This window comes from Lissotriton helveticus, chromosome 1_1 (genome assembly GCF_964261635.1).
Source record: "Lissotriton helveticus chromosome 1_1, aLisHel1.1, whole genome shotgun sequence".
Taxonomy (NCBI): domain Eukaryota; kingdom Metazoa; phylum Chordata; class Amphibia; order Caudata; family Salamandridae; genus Lissotriton; species Lissotriton helveticus.
The window spans coordinates 2,139,522,104-2,139,539,941 of record NC_136057.1 but is presented as its reverse complement, the minus strand read 5'-3'; the positions used below and the strand labels follow the sequence as shown (position 1 = coordinate 2,139,539,941).

Here is a 17,838-nt window from a genome sequence, read left to right as displayed (position 1 = left end):
ACAATCTAAAAGATAGAATCAGTTTCAGCCTTGTTGCTCATCCAATAAATCAACATCAGATCAGCAGTCATCAATTCAGAATTCTCAGCATTCTTCACTCCTGAAAAGTAATATATATGTATATAGAGGGTCCAGTAGGAGGTAATAATTGAGACTTTGTAAAGTCCAGGGAAACAAAGGTTTCAGATGCTAGGGTGCACTTTTAGCATGTCTACTATACAGACTTCTCATCCATTCCTACAGGTCTGGCATTTATGCATACTCTTCTACCTAGAAGCAGAGTAAACAGAAGTCTTATGTAACTGAAGAAAGGATTTAATTCAGAAGAGAGCAGCAGTTTCGGTGCTTCGAGAAGAACAAGGTCACAATATTTTTTTGGGGGTAAAAAGGTTTTAAAGGAGCGTGCTAACCAGTCCTGGATTCAACAAAGGGTAAATACCTGGGTGTCAACAATCTACTTTAAGGCAGATTGCTGGCAGACAATAATCCCACTGACCTAGCCAGAGTAATTCATGGTTACTCTAGATCCGCATGATGCCTGTTTTCATATATGTATGTATGTATGTATGTATGTATGTATGTATAAACCATTTTATAGCGTGCTCCGTTACTTGAGAGTATCCTGGCGCGGGTACAGGAGAGGCAGACAGTAAGACAAAAAGAAGGCATCTTAGCTTACACTCTTGAATAGATGTGTTTTCAGGTGTTTTTTGAATTCAGCCACTGTAGGCATAGAGCGCAGATGGAGAGGGAGAGCATTCCAGGCCCGAGCCCCGATCACGGAGATCGATTGGCCACCGAGTCTTGCTCGTTTAAAACGGGGAAGATACAATTTAAACAGAGTGGAGGATCTGAGGGTGCGTACAGGAACATAGCTGGTGAATCTCTTCCTCAGATACAGGGGGCCTTGATCGTGAGAGGCACGAAACGCAAGCACCAGAGATTTAAACAAAATGCGTTGTGCAACAGGAAGCCAATGGAGCGTGCGTAGCTCTGTGCGAACACTCTTCCATCTAGGGATGTTAAATAAAAGACGGACAGCCGCATTCTGGATGATTTGGAGGCGTTTCACCAAATAGGCCGGAATGCCACTAAACAGTGCATTCGCATAATCCAGCCTTGCCAGAATGAGTGCTCTAGCAACCGTCTCCTTAGCATCCCTGGGGAGCAGGGGGAAAAATTTGCGGAGCATTCTCAGAGTGGCAAAGCAGGTGCCTGTAAGTTTCTTAATATGGACCTCGAATCTGAGATCCTCTGTGAACCAGATGCCAAGGTTTTTTGCAGGTCTCCCCATCTCTTTCGGGCTGGGAATGTTAGGAGGCCACAGTGTGTTTTTGAACAAGAGGGGGAAGGAACCATAGAAAAGCACTTCATATTTTTCCTCGTTGCATTTCAACTGGGCCTGCGTTAGCCAGCGAAATACGGAGGACAAGCACAGATGAACTGCCGACGTATCCAAATTATCGTCCGGCCAAGTGAACAGCAGTTGGGTATCATCTGCATACCCTATGATCTTAGCCCCAAACTGTTCCGCCAAAAAAACCAGGGGGGTAATATAGACATTGAACAGCAAGGGGCTAAGAGTAGACCCCTGCGGAACCCCTGTAAGCAGTGGTTTAGGCTCAGAGGCGTGAGGAGGCATCCAGACCTGCTGAGTCCTGTCAGACAGAAAAGAGGACAGCCAGTCTAAAACAACCCCCCCAATACCAATGGCCGACAGCCGGCGGAGGAGGAGCTCATAGGGGACGGTATCGAACGCGGCAGAGCGGTCCAATAAAATAAGGACCGCTCTGCCACCTCCGTCTAGACAGTCCCGAATTGCCTCGGTCATCTCCACCAACGCCGTCTCAGTGCTATATGCAGCCCTGAAGCCTGATTGAGCGGGGTGGAGGGCATTGGAGGCTTCAACAAAGCTCTCCAGTTGTTGAAGAACAACCTTCTCACAGATTTTCGTGAGTGCCGGTAAAAGGGAGATGGGACGGTAGTTACCGGGAGCCGACGCATCCAGTCCAGGTTTCTTCAGAAGCGGCAGCAGCTTGGCCTGTTTCCAAACTGAAGGCACCTCGCCAGCGGCCAGGGAGAGATTAACTATCTGCGTGATCTCAGCGCTGACTGTTTCCGCCACTTCCGAGAGCACCCGGGCCGGGCACGGATCGGCTGGAGAGCCAGACTTCAGAGACTGGAGGAGAGGGAGAACAGTACACTCCGCAATTTGGGCAAAGTTCATAAGCTGCAGTCCCGGACATGAACATAATGGAGGGCCCAAGTCAGCTGCTAGGTAGTCGGCTGGAAGAGCCGCTAGAAGGTCCTGCTGAATCCTCGCTATTTTAGTAATGAAAAAGGTGGACAGCTCCTCGCACCATTGCGCAGAGGACGGGAGGGGAACAGCAGCAGCAACAGGTGACATACAACTTTTAACAATAGCAAAGATCTCTCTGCTATTGTTATCCGCCCTGGCGATGCGCCCTGCATAGAAGTTCCCCTTAGCTACCTTAATGGCTGCATAATAGTCTTTCTGGGCGAGCCGTAGAGCGGATTTAGCCTCTGTTTGCAGAGAGCATCAGAAGTTTCTTCAATCTGCAGCTCAAGTTCACCACTTTGCACAGTGTTCACACGTTTGGTCTGAAGACGTTATTGGATTTAATGAAGTTCTGGCTCCCATGGTGAGCTTTCTACACCATCAGGCAATGTTATTACCCCCATATCTGGGCAGTTGTCTAGTCCATGCACCTTAAAAGTCCATACAGAGTGCCGTCTTCAGCAGATTATCTCGTCTGCAGAAAGTGAGCCCGGTCCAAATTTGGAATTCATAGGGGCAAGATTTTGGACATGGGCTTGGTAGTACTCTCGGAAACCAGAGCTAAAAAGAGTCACATTGCATGATTCAGCCCTTCTGAATCAGTATCGGGTTCTGGACGACACGTCAGAAACACGAATGAGAATTGTTCCCAGGGCAAAGTACAATTTGTGGATTTTTGTTCAGCATTCTCCAGCATCCTAGAATCCAGAAGAAATAGAACTAGAAGCTCAGGTAAAAAGAAGTCATCACATCATGAGTCAGCTTCAGTGGTGGTTAGACCCAGTTCATCTGAGGGCAGGAAAACTCTGCTATGGATGTCAGCGCCAAAAACTATCACAAAGAATGCCAGCGATATATATGGGAAGCCACGGTAAACTACATGTGCGTCGTGCATTCTGTCTCCACAATGCAGGACACACTTTTGAAAATGGAAGGAGCTCAAAGCATTCAAGTGAGCTCTTTTGGGATTGCTCCTCAGATCCAGGGTACTTCAGTGATGGTAAGAACAGACAATAGGACATTCAAGTCATATGTAAACATAGAGGGGAGGGGGCGTTTGATCGAGAAGCCTAGTGCCATGAGCTGTTATCCATTTTCAATGGACTGAGCATCGTCATGTGTCCCTGTCTGGGTTTCAGACAGATCTGCAGGAGATGTAGTCAACTAGTGGCAGATGTCTTTGTCAGAAGGGGGAATAATATCAGTCCAGTGGATGCATCCAGGACCAGAAGAGAAGGAGCTTGGGTGATGGATGCATTGGCATGTTTTTGCCCTCAGGACACTTCTGAATGCTTGTCAATCTTTTCATCTAATTCCGAGGCTTCAGGAAAGAGAACACTTGGGTGATCATTGTAGTCCCTTTCTGGCTATGCTCATCCTGGTTTCCTCTTCTTCATCAAATGACAAAGGGTCTAAAATGGGTACGTTAGATTCTACCTTCTTGTCTTCTGAGAAGTTCTGAGCCAGGCAATGTTGTCATGTCTGCAGTTGATGACATGGAGGTTGAAAGGGTAGTTCTTCAGGGGAAAGAGCTATCTAAGAAGTTAATTGTGATTGGAAAAGGTTCTAGGAAATGTTCTACTTTATGGTCTTACTATCATCAACGGTGACATTTTCAGAAATGGTGTTTAAACAATGTGATTGCGTCAGTGTCTGCTCTTTAGGTCTGTCTATTGCTACCTTATGGCTTTAGTTCGCAACAATAAAGTCATTTATAGAACCTAGGAAAGGGCTTCTCTGACCATTGGGCCTTGTGAAAACAATTTTTGGATATGTCTTCACATGATAACTTCCCTTCTGAGCACCTTTCACCCCATCCCGATTTACCCCTCTGTTGTACCTTTGGGCTGGTGTTTTTTATGGGTTATGTGCTGTTCTCATGCCGCTCTCGAGTCTGCGCAAGCGCAGATCTACGTGATGCACTCGAGAGCGGCTCAGCGCACTTCATATTCTTTTGTAGAAATCTAATGTTTCAAATGTGTTATTCACATGCTATTATAGTTGTTTTTCAGGCGCTTCCACCATAAGTAATACGTTGATGTTTTGAAAAGCAGAGTTTGCCAGATGTAGCCTGTGAATCGGTTAAGTCAGTTCCTCTCTGGCTGACTGAGGCTCAGGTTGCACAAGGTGTGGGCTCCACTTCTTTGGAACTTAAATAAAGGTTTTCCAACCTACTTGGATTCGTATTGTATCCTTGCTGAGCGATACCACCTTGTAGCATTTGCCGACGGGATTTGGGACCATTTTGTAGATTTTGGAGCTCACAATCTGATTACAGCAACAGTGTGCCGCTTTGGGTGTACAGCTGATCACACTGGAGTTGCACGACAGTAGGTGTGTTGTGGTAGGGCTATTTAGAGGGCAAGTAATACCCATTTGTTGGAGTTCTGTGTTACATTTCGAGTCCAGAAGCATCTTTGGGCGTTTTCAGCAGATATGGGCTACTTCTGGTCATTTTTATAGTGTATTTAAAATGGGTAAAAATCCGCTCTGCAAAACTGTCTTTTTATGATCCCGGACTCCTATTTTAGCACGGTGGAAAGTGAAATCCGTCTACTGTTGTGGGGTGGCGGGGCAGCCCGTATAGCCCTTCACAAACTCTTCCAAGGCTGGTATGACGGAGGCATTGCCTTACCCAATCTCCGCCTCTACTATTGGGCGTCGCAATTGGTGGCTGTCAATCATTGGATCCATGGTTCACCCCTAGACCCGGCCTTCCTCCTTGACAGATGTCAGACTGGACGAGAGGGCTACCTGGGGGCCCTCTACAGCAAACCAGCCAGAAATAGGTACCTCGGACCAATGGCACACACAGTCGCAATATGGCATGGGGCCCCACTTTTTTGAAAATTAAATAAAGGTTTTTCCAACTTACCTGGATTTGTATTCTGAGTGATACCACCTTTTAACACCCTCCCCATCCTTAGCACCATTAACTTTGCTCTCACCTCTAACCAGAGGTCTTTGAGCCAAAACCACAGTAGCCAACAGGTGTCACTTCCTGTCCTGGACAAGTCCTAATTCATGCTCTCTGAACCCTGCGTCAGTGAGTAGTGTGTGTTGATTGAGTCTACTGGATAGTGCAGCTTAGGTTTGCCCTGGGAGAGCAGAGTCTTTGCCTGCCTTATTCATCTAGGAACTCTGATCTTGGGCTATGAAAGCGCACTGTAGGGAAACATTTGAGTATTGTTTATTACTTAGGGCTGGTCGCTAAGTCTAGGGCTATCTTCAGTGATTCCAGGCCACTTTGCCACACCCTGTGGCCCTTTGCATTGCTAAGTTATAACCTGCAATCTGCCTTCATCAGCATTAGAAGATGCAAGAAGGCTGAGACTTACCAGCTAGGAAAAATCAAACCAACCCATACCACATTAAAACCCTAACCACATTAAGGCTGATTGCAAAATCTCAGGCTAGCCTTGATGATTCCTAGGCAAATGGCCTGTCTTGCTGGACCTCCCCATTGAGAAGATATGACCAGCAATCTGCCTCTATCAACATTAGAAGATGCAAGTAAATAAAACAACCTCCTACCACATTAAGACTGGCCAGAATATCTCAGGCTCCCCTTATTGAAACCTATGTTAATGGTCTCAGCCTGCTAAATCTTCACTTGCAAAGATATAGCCCACAATCTGCCTTTACCAACATCAGAAGATGAAAGTATGCTGAGACCTGCCAGTCAGGAAAATCAAACTACACTCTACCCCTTTATGGCTGGTCCCAGTGATTTCTGGCACTTGGTCTTGCCCTGCTGACACCTAACATTGCAGATGTTATCTCTAATTTTAACTTTTGTGCTGTTGGATCATTACTTTTTCTATTGATGAGCAGATACTAGACTCCCTTAACACGGGGTTATAAGATAAATCCAATGGGACAAAAAGCGATTATTTGTTATTCATGAAAATAAGAGATTTTGAATTATGAAATTGGAAGGGTCTATGAGGAGTTAGTCACAAGTGCCAATTCTAATTTGAAGTTGTTTGGCTCTAAAGAAGCAACGCAAAACATGTGTTGGCTGTTCTAATCATTTAACACTCGATTGATGAACGTTATTTGACCACACTTGGGATTTTGATAACTGTTGGTTGAATGGAACCAAATTAATCTATTAATCCTTACAGATCGATTATTTTAAAGAAGGAGCGTTTTTTCTCAGATCATTAAGACTGAATCTCAACATTAAAAAGACGTCACCTACAGCCTGCCATTATCAGCATTTGAAACTGAGTTACATTGAGCCCTGTATACTAGTTACTTTAAACACCCCCTATCTTTTACCAGAAATATCTTGGTAGCCAGGTCATCATAAAGTGCAAACTTCAGAGACTTAGGGCCAAATTTACAACCATTCCAAATTGCGACTCGCAATTTGGAATGTACAACTGTGTCAGAGACACGGATTGAGATTCCCAATGGGGTCGCAAAATGAGAGGCTCATGAATATTAATGAGCCACTCGCAATTTGCGACCCCATTAGAAATGGCTGGCCCTCCCAGGATCTGCTTGTCAATCAAGCAGTGTTTTTTTTTTTTTAAATGCATCCCGTTTTCCTTATAGCAAAACGGAATGCATTTAAAAAAAAAAAAAAATGAAACGTTTTTGGGCAGGTTGTGGTACCTGGGACAATTGCCTGCTCTTAAAAAATATTTTTAGAGTCAGTCACAAAGGGGAAGGGGTCCCACGATGACCCCTTCCCATTTGCAACTCCAGTACCACCCTCTTGAAGAGGGAGGTAAATTACGAGTGTTTTGCAACCGCAATTACGGTTGTAAAACATTCATACATGGCTAGAGTCGCTATTAGGAAGGGAACGCCCCTTCCTAATAGTGAGTCGCAAAACACTATTTTGCGAGTCGCAATTTTTTGTGACTCGCAAAATAGTGTTTGTACATGGCCGTGTAGGTTTTTGCATGTGCAAATGGGTCGATAACCTGTTTGCAAACGCAAAAACTGGTCATACATCTGGCCCTTAGTCTCAAGGAGAAGATCGTTTCCTCTCTTCTAGTATTAAATTGTAGCATTTATGTAGCAAGTATTACTCCTATGTGGTGCACTACAGCACTTGCCCTCATGTATAGCAAGCCCGGTGTACGGTGTGCAGTTGGGAGCTGTTGTTTTTATTTAGAGCCTATATTGGAAGTGTTTTCATGTTGTGAGTGATGACCACAGAGGTGCCGCTATCGTTTTATTGGACATAGCACCTGGCAGTGTAATGGTTTAGGTTATCTGAGAGACAGAAGCACTAATAATAAAAAACGAACTAACTAGCTTAGCCACAGGCCAGATGGTTGCTGTGTGTAGGTACACCAGGAAGGAGGGATAATGAGAGAAGACCCAGTAAGCAATATGGCGAGTTGCCCCTGACAGTGATGCAGGGAGATGACTAAAAATCATACTAAGTGATGTGTGAAGTGCTTCAAGATAATTTTAACTTATCACCTTGAAGTGGTTGAGGGACTTGAGTGTCTGAAGGACCTGGAGAGAAAGGCTGGCAGGAGCTTAGTCTCCTAGTAGGGTTGCCCGAGCCGGAAAGGTCAAAGGGTAGAGACCAGATGAAGCGTGATCCACTGGTCCTCCAGGTAGGGGTTGGGCACAAGGCAGGTACTAACAACCTTGTCCCTTATAGGAAAAGAAGATAGAAAACGTTGTTATGGCAACAGCAGCAAGTATCTTCCAAATGTTTTGAAACAGAAGTGGAGGTCCTTTGTTCCGGCCTTACATGTCACTTTTTTGGGAAAGTTACTAGTCCACATTAATAACAACTTGCTTTTTATACAGTACCTAATACCACAGATTCTGGTATTTCTAGACACTGTAAATAATATTAACCTCAGAAGAATGAAAGGGTGAGTGTGCCTCGTTGGCATTTATTCTTGTGACCTTTAAACGACACCCAATGTCAGCCTCTAGCTCTTAACTCACCAAGCCAGTTGTGGAGCTTGGTACTGGTGTTTAATCCCAAAAAGTATTCATTGTTTGAGAACACATTTTTAATAGAAAGGAGGCCATCTCCTTCAATTGACAGTTACATACGCAAATACCTTTGTGCCCTGCTGGGCAATCCTTAAAATAGTGAGCCATAATAAGAATACAAGACGAGTACTTTTATCAAATACAAATACCTATATTTTTAAACCAAAGAAAGAGTCCGCTGCAATCAAATAAATATGGCTAGAGTATATAAATAGTGATTTCACATTGTGGCTTCTTTATGCACTACCAGCACCTTACAAATAATAATAAGTAAAGTAACCGTCTCAAACTTACCTTTCTTTCTGTGATATCAAAGACTTTATTGGATTTGGTTGAGATTTTGTACTTTTGTTTAGGAACCTTAATTGGGGAGAAGAAACAAACCAGGATCAGAGAAATGTTTACCGCCAGTGCAGGAAAGTTGTACATTTTCTAGTAAATAAAAAAATAAACAAATGACCTTTTAAGTGACGACCTTGGGAATAGGTTTAAGAGAGTTTACTATGTGCACACACTGAAATGACACATCTGCTCACAACCATGCAGTTTATCACAATTCATATACCTCAAGCATGCCTTTAGAAAAGTTGGGAAAACTGCTGCAATTTTTATCTGAAGTCTAAAATTTGAGACAGATACACTTCTCTTAATTTTCGGTAGACAAAGACCGGTGTGGTATCCTGCTGCTCAGCCAGAATGACTGTGTGAGAGAATGTTGGGATGTGGAATGTTGGAGTGCCTGAGTCAGTTGGTGTATGGGCTGAGCAGCAGGGAGGCTGGTGGGGCTCTATTCCATGTATCCTGCTAATTATTAAATCTACATGAAAACTTCTTGGATTTCGACTACCTTCATAGCTGCCAAGGTTTCAGATTGCTATGTGTGACATTTTCATAATTTCTGTGTAATTATGAGTGACATTTCAAGGAATATGAGTGACACTTTCTCGTGGGCGAAATCAAGTAACGTAACTAGGGTAATATATAAATATATTAAATTACACCCATTTGACCAAGGAGAAGCTCTATATGTTGCCCCAAGAGTACATTGTCCTACATAGAATCTGGAAACCTCTGTTATAAGCGTGGTTGGTCTCTGCACTTATAAGTATTGTGTGATCCTCGTTGTCCAATCACCCGAACTTCATGTACTCAACTCTGTTAACTACAACATTGGATTGCTTGGAAAACAGGTGCCTGCCCATATTAGACGCTGTATTTAAAACAAACAATCGCCCGCGCTTAGTGATTATTAACGCACTCGGCTGCACTCACTTTTGTTGCGAGGCCGCAAGCCACGGCAATGGGTCCAGACCTGGCCGCTCCAATTTCACTGCAGCGAGCTGACTGCCCGGGTCCCGTTCGGCGGCTGCAGCGGACCGGCGGCCGCCCTATCATGATCATGCCTCAGCCCTCTGATGCCGCGCCGCCCGGCCATAATAATGCTGACCACACTCTGAGACTAGTCACTGTCTCAGGTCGATGCTATGCGGTCCGCGTGTCCCGCCTGCCGGTACAACGCCGTGGGGTTAATTATTGTCTCGAGTCGCCCTCCTGTGCAGGCAGCACTGTAGCGCTGCAGCATCATTAATGCCAAACTACGACATAGGTAGCCTTGAGGGCCTCATTTACAAGCCAATACATGAGACACTCACAACAACATGCACCAACTCCCACCAGACAGCAGGAAAAGCGTAAACTATCGGGAATGAAATGCCCGACAGTGACGATCAGTTTGTTTCTGCAGTAGCGAGGCGGGTCGAGCCCGCTCACCCTCTTCAACCTCATTTCCTGCCTTGACGGACGTGAGAGGTCACATCCGACACACCCCCCAAGGCGCCACACAGTCCGTCAGCTGCCTGGTTTCTGTAACGCAAAAACAACAAGTGATGGACTGAATGTGGATCAATGTCACACACTCCCCCAGTCAAAAGATCTGGGCCCAAATCCATCGTTTTTTTGCACTCCACACCACCCTGGGTTAGACAATGGCGATATGCAAATCAGCTCTGACCCTGTTGCCCCATGGGAACAGTCCAGTCCGAACTACAAAAGCCATGTCCTTCCCAGAACGGAATCAAGCATCCGAGGACCGGACCGGTTTCGAGGTAACACCTCTCTTCAGCCCGGCTAGCTTGACTCCAAGTGGTGTGGAGTGCCTGGGACCCACGTCTGGGCATCCCCAGCGCACTTAGGGCGGCAATTGCAAAAACAACAAGTGATGGACTGAATGTGGATCAATGTCACACACTCCCCCAGTCAAAAGATCTGGGCCCAAATCCATCGTTTTTTTGCACTCCACACCACCCTGGGTTAGACAATGGCGATATGCAAATCAGCTCTGACCCTGTTGCCCCATGGGAACAGTCCAGTCCGAACTACAAAAGCCATGTCCTTCCCAGAACGGAATCAAGCATCCGAGGACCGGACCGGTTTCGAGGTAACACCTCTCTTCAGCCCGGGTAGCTTGACTCCAAGTGGTGTGGAGTGCCTGGGACCCACGTCTGGGCATCCCCAGCGCACTTAGGGCGGCAATTGCAAAAACAACAAGTGATGGACTGAATGTGGATCAATGTCACACACTCCCCCAGTCAAAAGATCTGGGCCCAAATCCATCGTTTTTTTGCACTCCACACCACCCTGGGTTAGACAATGGCGATATGCAAATCAGCTCTGACCCTGTTGCCCCATGGGAACAGTCCAGTCCGAACTACAAAAGCCATGTCCTTCCCAGAACGGAATCAAGCATCCGAGGACCGGACCGGTTTCGAGGTAACACCTCTCTTCAGCCCGGCTAGCTTGACTCCAAGTGGTGTGGAGTGCCTGGGACCCACGTCTGGGCATCCCCAGCGCACTTAGGGCGGCAATTGCAAAAACAACAAGTGATGGACTGAATGTGGATCAATGTCACACACTCCCCCAGTCAAAAGATCTGGGCCCAAATCCATCGTTTTTTTGCACTCCACACCACCCTGGGTTAGACAATGGCGATATGCAAATCAGCTCTGACCCTGTTGCCCCATGGGAACAGTCCAGTCCGAACTACAAAAGCCATGTCCTTCCCAGAACGGAATCAAGCATCCGAGGACCGGACCGGTTTCGAGGTAACACCTCTCTTCAGCCCGGCTAGCTTGACTCCAAGTGGTGTGGAGTGCCTGGGACCCACGTCTGGGCATCCCCAGCGCACTTAGGGCGGCAATTGCAAAAACAACAAGTGATGGACTGAATGTGGATCAATGTCACACACTCCCCCAGTCAAAAGATCTGGGCCCAAATCCATCGTTTTTTTGCACTCCACACCACCCTGGGTTAGACAATGGCGATATGCAAATCAGCTCTGACCCTGTTGCCCCATGGGAACAGTCCAGTCCGAACTACAAAAGCCATGTCCTTCCCAGAACGGAATCAAGCATCCGAGGACCGGACCGGTTTCGAGGTAACACCTCTCTTCAGCCCGGCTAGCTTGACTCCAAGTGGTGTGGAGTGCCTGGGACCCACGTCTGGGCATCCCCAGCGCACTTAGGGCGGCAATTGCAAAAACAACAAGTGATGGACTGAATGTGGATCAATGTCACACACTCCCCCAGTCAAAAGATCTGGGCCCAAATCCATCGTTTTTTTGCACTCCACACCACCCTGGGTTAGACAATGGCGATATGCAAATCAGCTCTGACCCTGTTGCCCCATGGGAACAGTCCAGTCCGAACTACAAAAGCCATGTCCTTCCCAGAACGGAATCAAGCATCCGAGGACCGGACCGGTTTCGAGGTAACACCTCTCTTCAGCCCGGCTAGCTTGACTCCAAGTGGTGTGGAGTGCCTGGGACCCACGTCTGGGCATCCCCAGCGCACTTAGGGCGGCAATTGCAAAAACAACAAGTGATGGACTGAATGTGGATCAATGTCACACACTCCCCCAGTCAAAAGATCTGGGCCCAAATCCATCGTTTTTTTGCACTCCACACCACCCTGGGTTAGACAATGGCAATATGCAAATCAGCTCTGACCCTGTTGCCCCATGGGAACAGTCCAGTCCGAACTACAAAAGCCATGTCCTTCCCAGAACGGAATCAAGCATCCGAGGACCGGACCGGTTTCGAGGTAACACCTCTCTTCAGCCCGGCTAGCTTGACTCCAAGTGGTGTGGAGTGCCTGGGACCCACGTCTGGGCATCCCCAGCGCACTTAGGGCGGCAATTGCAAAAACAACAAGTGATGGACTGAATGTGGATCAATGTCACACACTCCCCCAGTCAAAAGATCTGGGCCCAAATCTATCGTTTTTTTGCACTCCACACCACCCTGGGTTAGACAATGGCGATATGCAAATCAGCTCTGACCCTGTTGCCCCATGGGAACAGTCCAGTCCGAACTACAAAAGCCATGTCCTTCCCAGAACGGAATCAAGCATCCGAGGACCGGACCGGTTTCGAGGTAACACCTCTCTTCAGCCCGGCTAGCGTGTTACCTCGAAACCGGTCCGGTCCTCGGATGCTTGATTCCGGTCTGGGAAAGATATGGCTGTTGTAGTTCGGACTGGACTGTTCCCATGGGGCAACAGGGTCAGAGCTGATTTGCATAAAGCCATTATCTGACCCAGGGTGGTGTGGAGTGCAAAAAAACGATGGATTTGGGCCCAGATCTTTTGACTGGGGGAGTGTGTGACATTGATCCACATTCAGTCCATCACTTGTTGTTTTTTGCAATTGCCGCCCTAAGTGCGCTGGGGATGCCCAGACGTGGGTCCCAGGCACTCCACACCACTTGGAGTCAAGCTAGCCGGGCTGAAGAGAGGTGTTACCTCGAAACCGGTCCGGTCCTCGGATGCTTGATTCCGGTCTGGGAAAGATATGGCTGTTGTAGTTCGGACTGGACTGTTCCCATGGGGCAACAGGGTCAGAGCTGATTTGCATAAAGCCATTATCTGACCCAGGGTGGTGTGGAGTGCAAAAAAACGATGGATTTGGGCCCAGATCTTTTGACTGGGGGAGTGTGTGACATTGATCCACATTCAGTCCATCACTTGTTGTTTTTTGCAATTGCCGCCCTAAGTGCGCTGGGGATGCCCAGACGTGGGTCCCAGGCACTCCACACCACTTGGAGTCAAGCTAGCCGGGCTGAAGAGAGGTGTTACCTCGAAACCGGTCCGGTCCTCGGATGCTTGATTCCGGTCTGGGAAAGATATGGCTGTTGTAGTTCGGACTGGACTGTTCCCATTGGGCAACAGGGTCAGAGCTGATTTGCATAAAGCCATTATCTGACCCAGGGTGGTGTGGAGTGCAAAAAAACGATGGATTTGGGCCCAGATCTTTTGACTGGGGGAGTGTGTGACATTGATCCACATTCAGTCCATCACTTGTTGTTTTTTGCAATTGCCGCCCTAAGTGCGCTGGGGATGCCCAGACGTGGGTCCCAGGCACTCCACACCACTTGGAGTCAAGCTAGCCGGGCTGAAGAGAGGTGTTACCTCGAAACCGGTCCGGTCCTCGGATGCTTGATTCCGGTCTGGGAAAGATATGGCTGTTGTAGTTCGGACTGGACTGTTCCCATGGGGCAACAGGGTCAGAGCTGATTTGCATAAAGCCATTATCTGACCCAGGGTGGTGTGGAGTGCAAAAAAACGATGGATTTGGGCCCAGATCTTTTGACTGGGGGAGTGTGTGACATTGATCCACATTCAGTCCATCACTTGTTGTTTTTTGTGGTTTCTGTAACGCGGCAACATCGACTCTGCTGGGCGGCAGGCCCCGCCCGGGCTCTCCAGGCAGGCTAAAGAAGTTTTCGGAATTGTTACATTGTTGTAGCAGAGAGCTGTGCACGGCACTCTGAATGAGAGCACCAGCACGATCTTGTCCGAGCCTGGCAAGTGAAGCTGCAGCCTGGGCCACCAGCGCATGGGCACACACAGCTGGGTGTCAGAAGCGCTTTCAGGCAGAGTGCCCAGTCAGTGGCTAAAATGCGTGACAAAGCATTTCAGTGCGGTGATGCGGGAACACCACACTGAAATGCGTTAGTGTCACGCCGGATGCGTGATACTTGGCAGGCCTGTACCTTCATTATACTACATTTGGTGCCAGGAGTGGGGTGTCTACAGTCTAAAAAAAAAAAAAAAGAGGCTGAAGAAACAAGAACCCAAAATCAACCTAAAGGATTCTCTTTGAAACTTATAAGGAGCACTTCAATTTAACTGGCACCAACGAGCCCCACCAGTGACCTTTCATCGGTCGCCCACAACTCAACCAGCTACAATTTAGAAAGAGACTCTTAATCAGATATTTTATAGGACAAGAGGCCGTTTGAGAAGCTCAAGAGCCAAGCTGTATTGTCGATTTCACACTCCTTCAGTTTAAACGGCGCTCTAATTTTGCTGGCTTGAAAAAACTGAACGGTATGGATATTTGCTGCCATCTACTGGAGGTCAGTTTAATTTTTATTTGCCTGCATTTTCATTCTTTAAGGAAAACGTTATCACAAGCACATTTTGAGTCCTAGTCAGTTACCGTTAATTACATGCATCATTTGTGCACGGTGCAGGGGCTGTATTTATGTGCTGCGAGGAGTGAGACGGTCAAACATCTCACAGTGAGGGCAACATTTATATTTTGGGTATGATTGGACAAATTTTCATCTTTGAGTTTTCTTGCCCATTTTGCCTTTGATTTACATTATATGACAGTTTAATCGCTCCTTCTATTTTAACATCTGTTACGAGTATATCAGAGCACGCAATCTTACCTGTACTCAGCTATCTTCATTGTCTTTATGACATAGTTTTCCTGCCAGCTACAACATTTAGGAGCAACGTGATGCCGGGAGCCATCCGGCGCGGCGTCACTGAGGCCCAGCATTTTGAATTTGCCCCAACATCTTTGCCATCCAGTCTGCCTTTGCCAACCACATTTTTCCGCCAAAATAAAGCAATCATATCATGAGGCCTTTTGCGCCTCCACCTGTTACAGCATTCTCCCTCCGACGTGTGCTTTGATTACGAAGACATCGGATCGTCCTCAGCTATAGCCCTGCATATTTCTACCTTCCTACAGTGAGGTGACAGTATCTATTTTTGATTGGTTCCTGTGATTATCGAGTTGTTTTTCAGGCTCATTACTGCCTGTTCCCAACTTGACATCCTGCTCACAGTAAGTATCTTTCTTGTCATGCCGCCTATGCATTCCCTGCAGTGACTTTTCAACTCCTCAGAGAAAACTGAGATCGGCGCACTTTGTTCTTATTAATTTTGGTGGGACTAGGTGTGTTTGTTCAGTAACTGTTCTTAATGTTTTTGCCGACTTTAATATCAGCCATGACAATGTCGGTTCAACCGCCGTCCTAAATGTTCTTAATGTTTTTACCGACTTTATTATCAGCCATGACAATGTCAGTTCAAATGCTGTCCTTCTTTTGAGCTTTTATTGAAGCTTTCTTTTCTGGGAAGGACTCTGGATGTGAAACATTTCTAACAGTTTCACTTTTAGCACACTCAAGTATTTGGGTTTTTTCTACTGTGCCATCTAGATCTTTAACTTTTCCTGCTGTGCTATAAGGATTCACCCTGTTGCGCTACAAGGTTTCTTCAACCTGCTGTCAACCTACAATTTGCTTTGACATTTATTCTCTTTGCCTGCTGCACTACAAGGATTCACCCTGCTGCGCTACAAGGATTATTCATTCAACCTGCTGTCAACCTGAAATTTATTTGAACATTTATTCTCTTTCATTGTTTATTTATTTATTTTTTCTAGCGATGTCCTGCACAATCTACATTTACATGACTGCAAGTTTTCTCTTACATGCTGTTGTTTCTTTTCTAGGGAACCTTTCTTTACGTGGTGTTATTACTCTGGTAGTTTTCTACCCATTGCATTTTTCTACATATCGTATTGTACTGTGTGGTGCCTGCCCACACCTTTCCTGTCTATGGAATAGTTTTACGGTTCCTATTAGTACTGTGTGGTTATTTCCCACACCTCCAGTTGCAAGGTTTTTGCTGTATGTTGCGCCATGTGGTGTGCTCCACACCTAGTCTTACAGTTCCTGCTTTTTACATTATTACAAATGGTATTTTACGTCATACCTTGCGTTTTACTGTATGGTATTTCACGCCATACCTTGTGCTATACTGTGTAACATTTAACGCCACACCTAGTTTGACGTTTCTATATTCCATTGTACTGTGTGGTTATTTCCACATCTTGTTTTGCTGTATACTCCACCACACCTATTTCTGTTGTTTGCATATACATATTGCAATTTACTGTGTAGTATTCTCCACAATACCTTGTTTTTTTGCAATGTCCCGTGTGGTACTTTCCGGCGCATCTAGTTCTGCATTACTGTATGTTGCAATGTACTGTGTGGCACTTTCTACCATACCTAGGATTTGTTGTCTTTCTGGGGACTTTTCCCTATGCTTTTTGCTTTACTTGTTCTATCTACAGCTGTCTTCCACCCTTTCACTGTTATCTTGCTTCTGTTTATCATTCTCTCCTTAACCTTTTTGCTTACGCCCTTGTATATTTTTGTGTTTGCCTGGCCGCCAGCTTTTATATCTTTGTACTTGGGTTTGTTTTGTTATTTATGTGAGGGAGGATGTGTGTTTGTTTTTCTGTGCTTTAGTCGTCGTTTTCTTTTTTGCATTTCCTAGTTTCCATCTTTCATTTTCATGCTTTCTTCCAGTGCATTTTCTTCTCTATTTTCTTGCTCATTTTCTGATGTATTTGAATACTTCCTTCTTTTTGGATAATGCCCATTCCTATGGGATTCTCTGCTCAGCCCCTCATATGCCCAGGCTGGTTACATAATGCCCACTGATAGTTGGGTGGACTCTACAAGTATAAACACCATGGATAGTTGTGTAATGTTCATTAATTTGGGTTACTCCCTACCACAATGGGTGGGCTCTCAGGTGTCTATTATGGCCAGTTGTATAATGACCACTATTGTGGGATGCTCCCCAGTCATATCTAAGTGTACTCCTTAGGGCTTGTACTATTGCTGGTCATGCAATAGTTGTGCATCTGTTCTCTCTTCAATGGCCGAATCAGAGCTGCTACTATAAGCGGTTGTATAATGCCCATTCCTATTGGCTGATGCTTTACCACACAACAGGAGAACTCTGGTCCTCAAACACTGTCACTTTATGACGCTCATCAGACACACACTCCCATTTATGGCACTCACATAGAGAGGCAAGCTACCATCTATAAAATAATATTGGCTCTCCATCAGGCCAATATCAGGCATACCAATCACCAAATAAATGCAACTAAAAACCAAAACAATAAACTACCATGGCCAAACTAGGGAGGCACCACATCAGGGATGGCATCCTCGGGGACCAGGTGAGCACGAACATACACTTCTTCACTCAGCTAGTGAAGGTATGTAAGGTAACTTGGCATACTAAATCAAGGTGAATATTGCTCCCTCTTTAAATTATCTACCCACAAGACTTGTTGAGCCCAAAACCCTTGGTGATGCTCCTCTAAATATCGGGCGCATCAAAAGAAACACGTACTTTCCGCCACACTGCCTATCATCTGGATTCCACTGTGGTCTCAAAATG

The 17,838-nt window shown here is 46.1% G+C and overlaps 1 protein-coding gene across 2 annotated transcripts in view; it reads right to left on the bottom strand.

Moving 5' to 3' along the window:
* Window positions 1-17,838, bottom strand: part of RPAP2 (RNA polymerase II associated protein 2) — a 564,035-nt gene that overhangs the window by 441,695 nt on the left and 104,502 nt on the right. For both annotated transcript variants that reach the window (XM_078646326.1, XM_078646327.1), the window contains one exon: window positions 8,573-8,638. In XM_078646326.1, coding sequence (XP_078502452.1) covers window positions 8,573-8,638 — 66 coding nt within the window. The remainder of the gene's footprint in view (window positions 1-8,572; window positions 8,639-17,838) is intronic.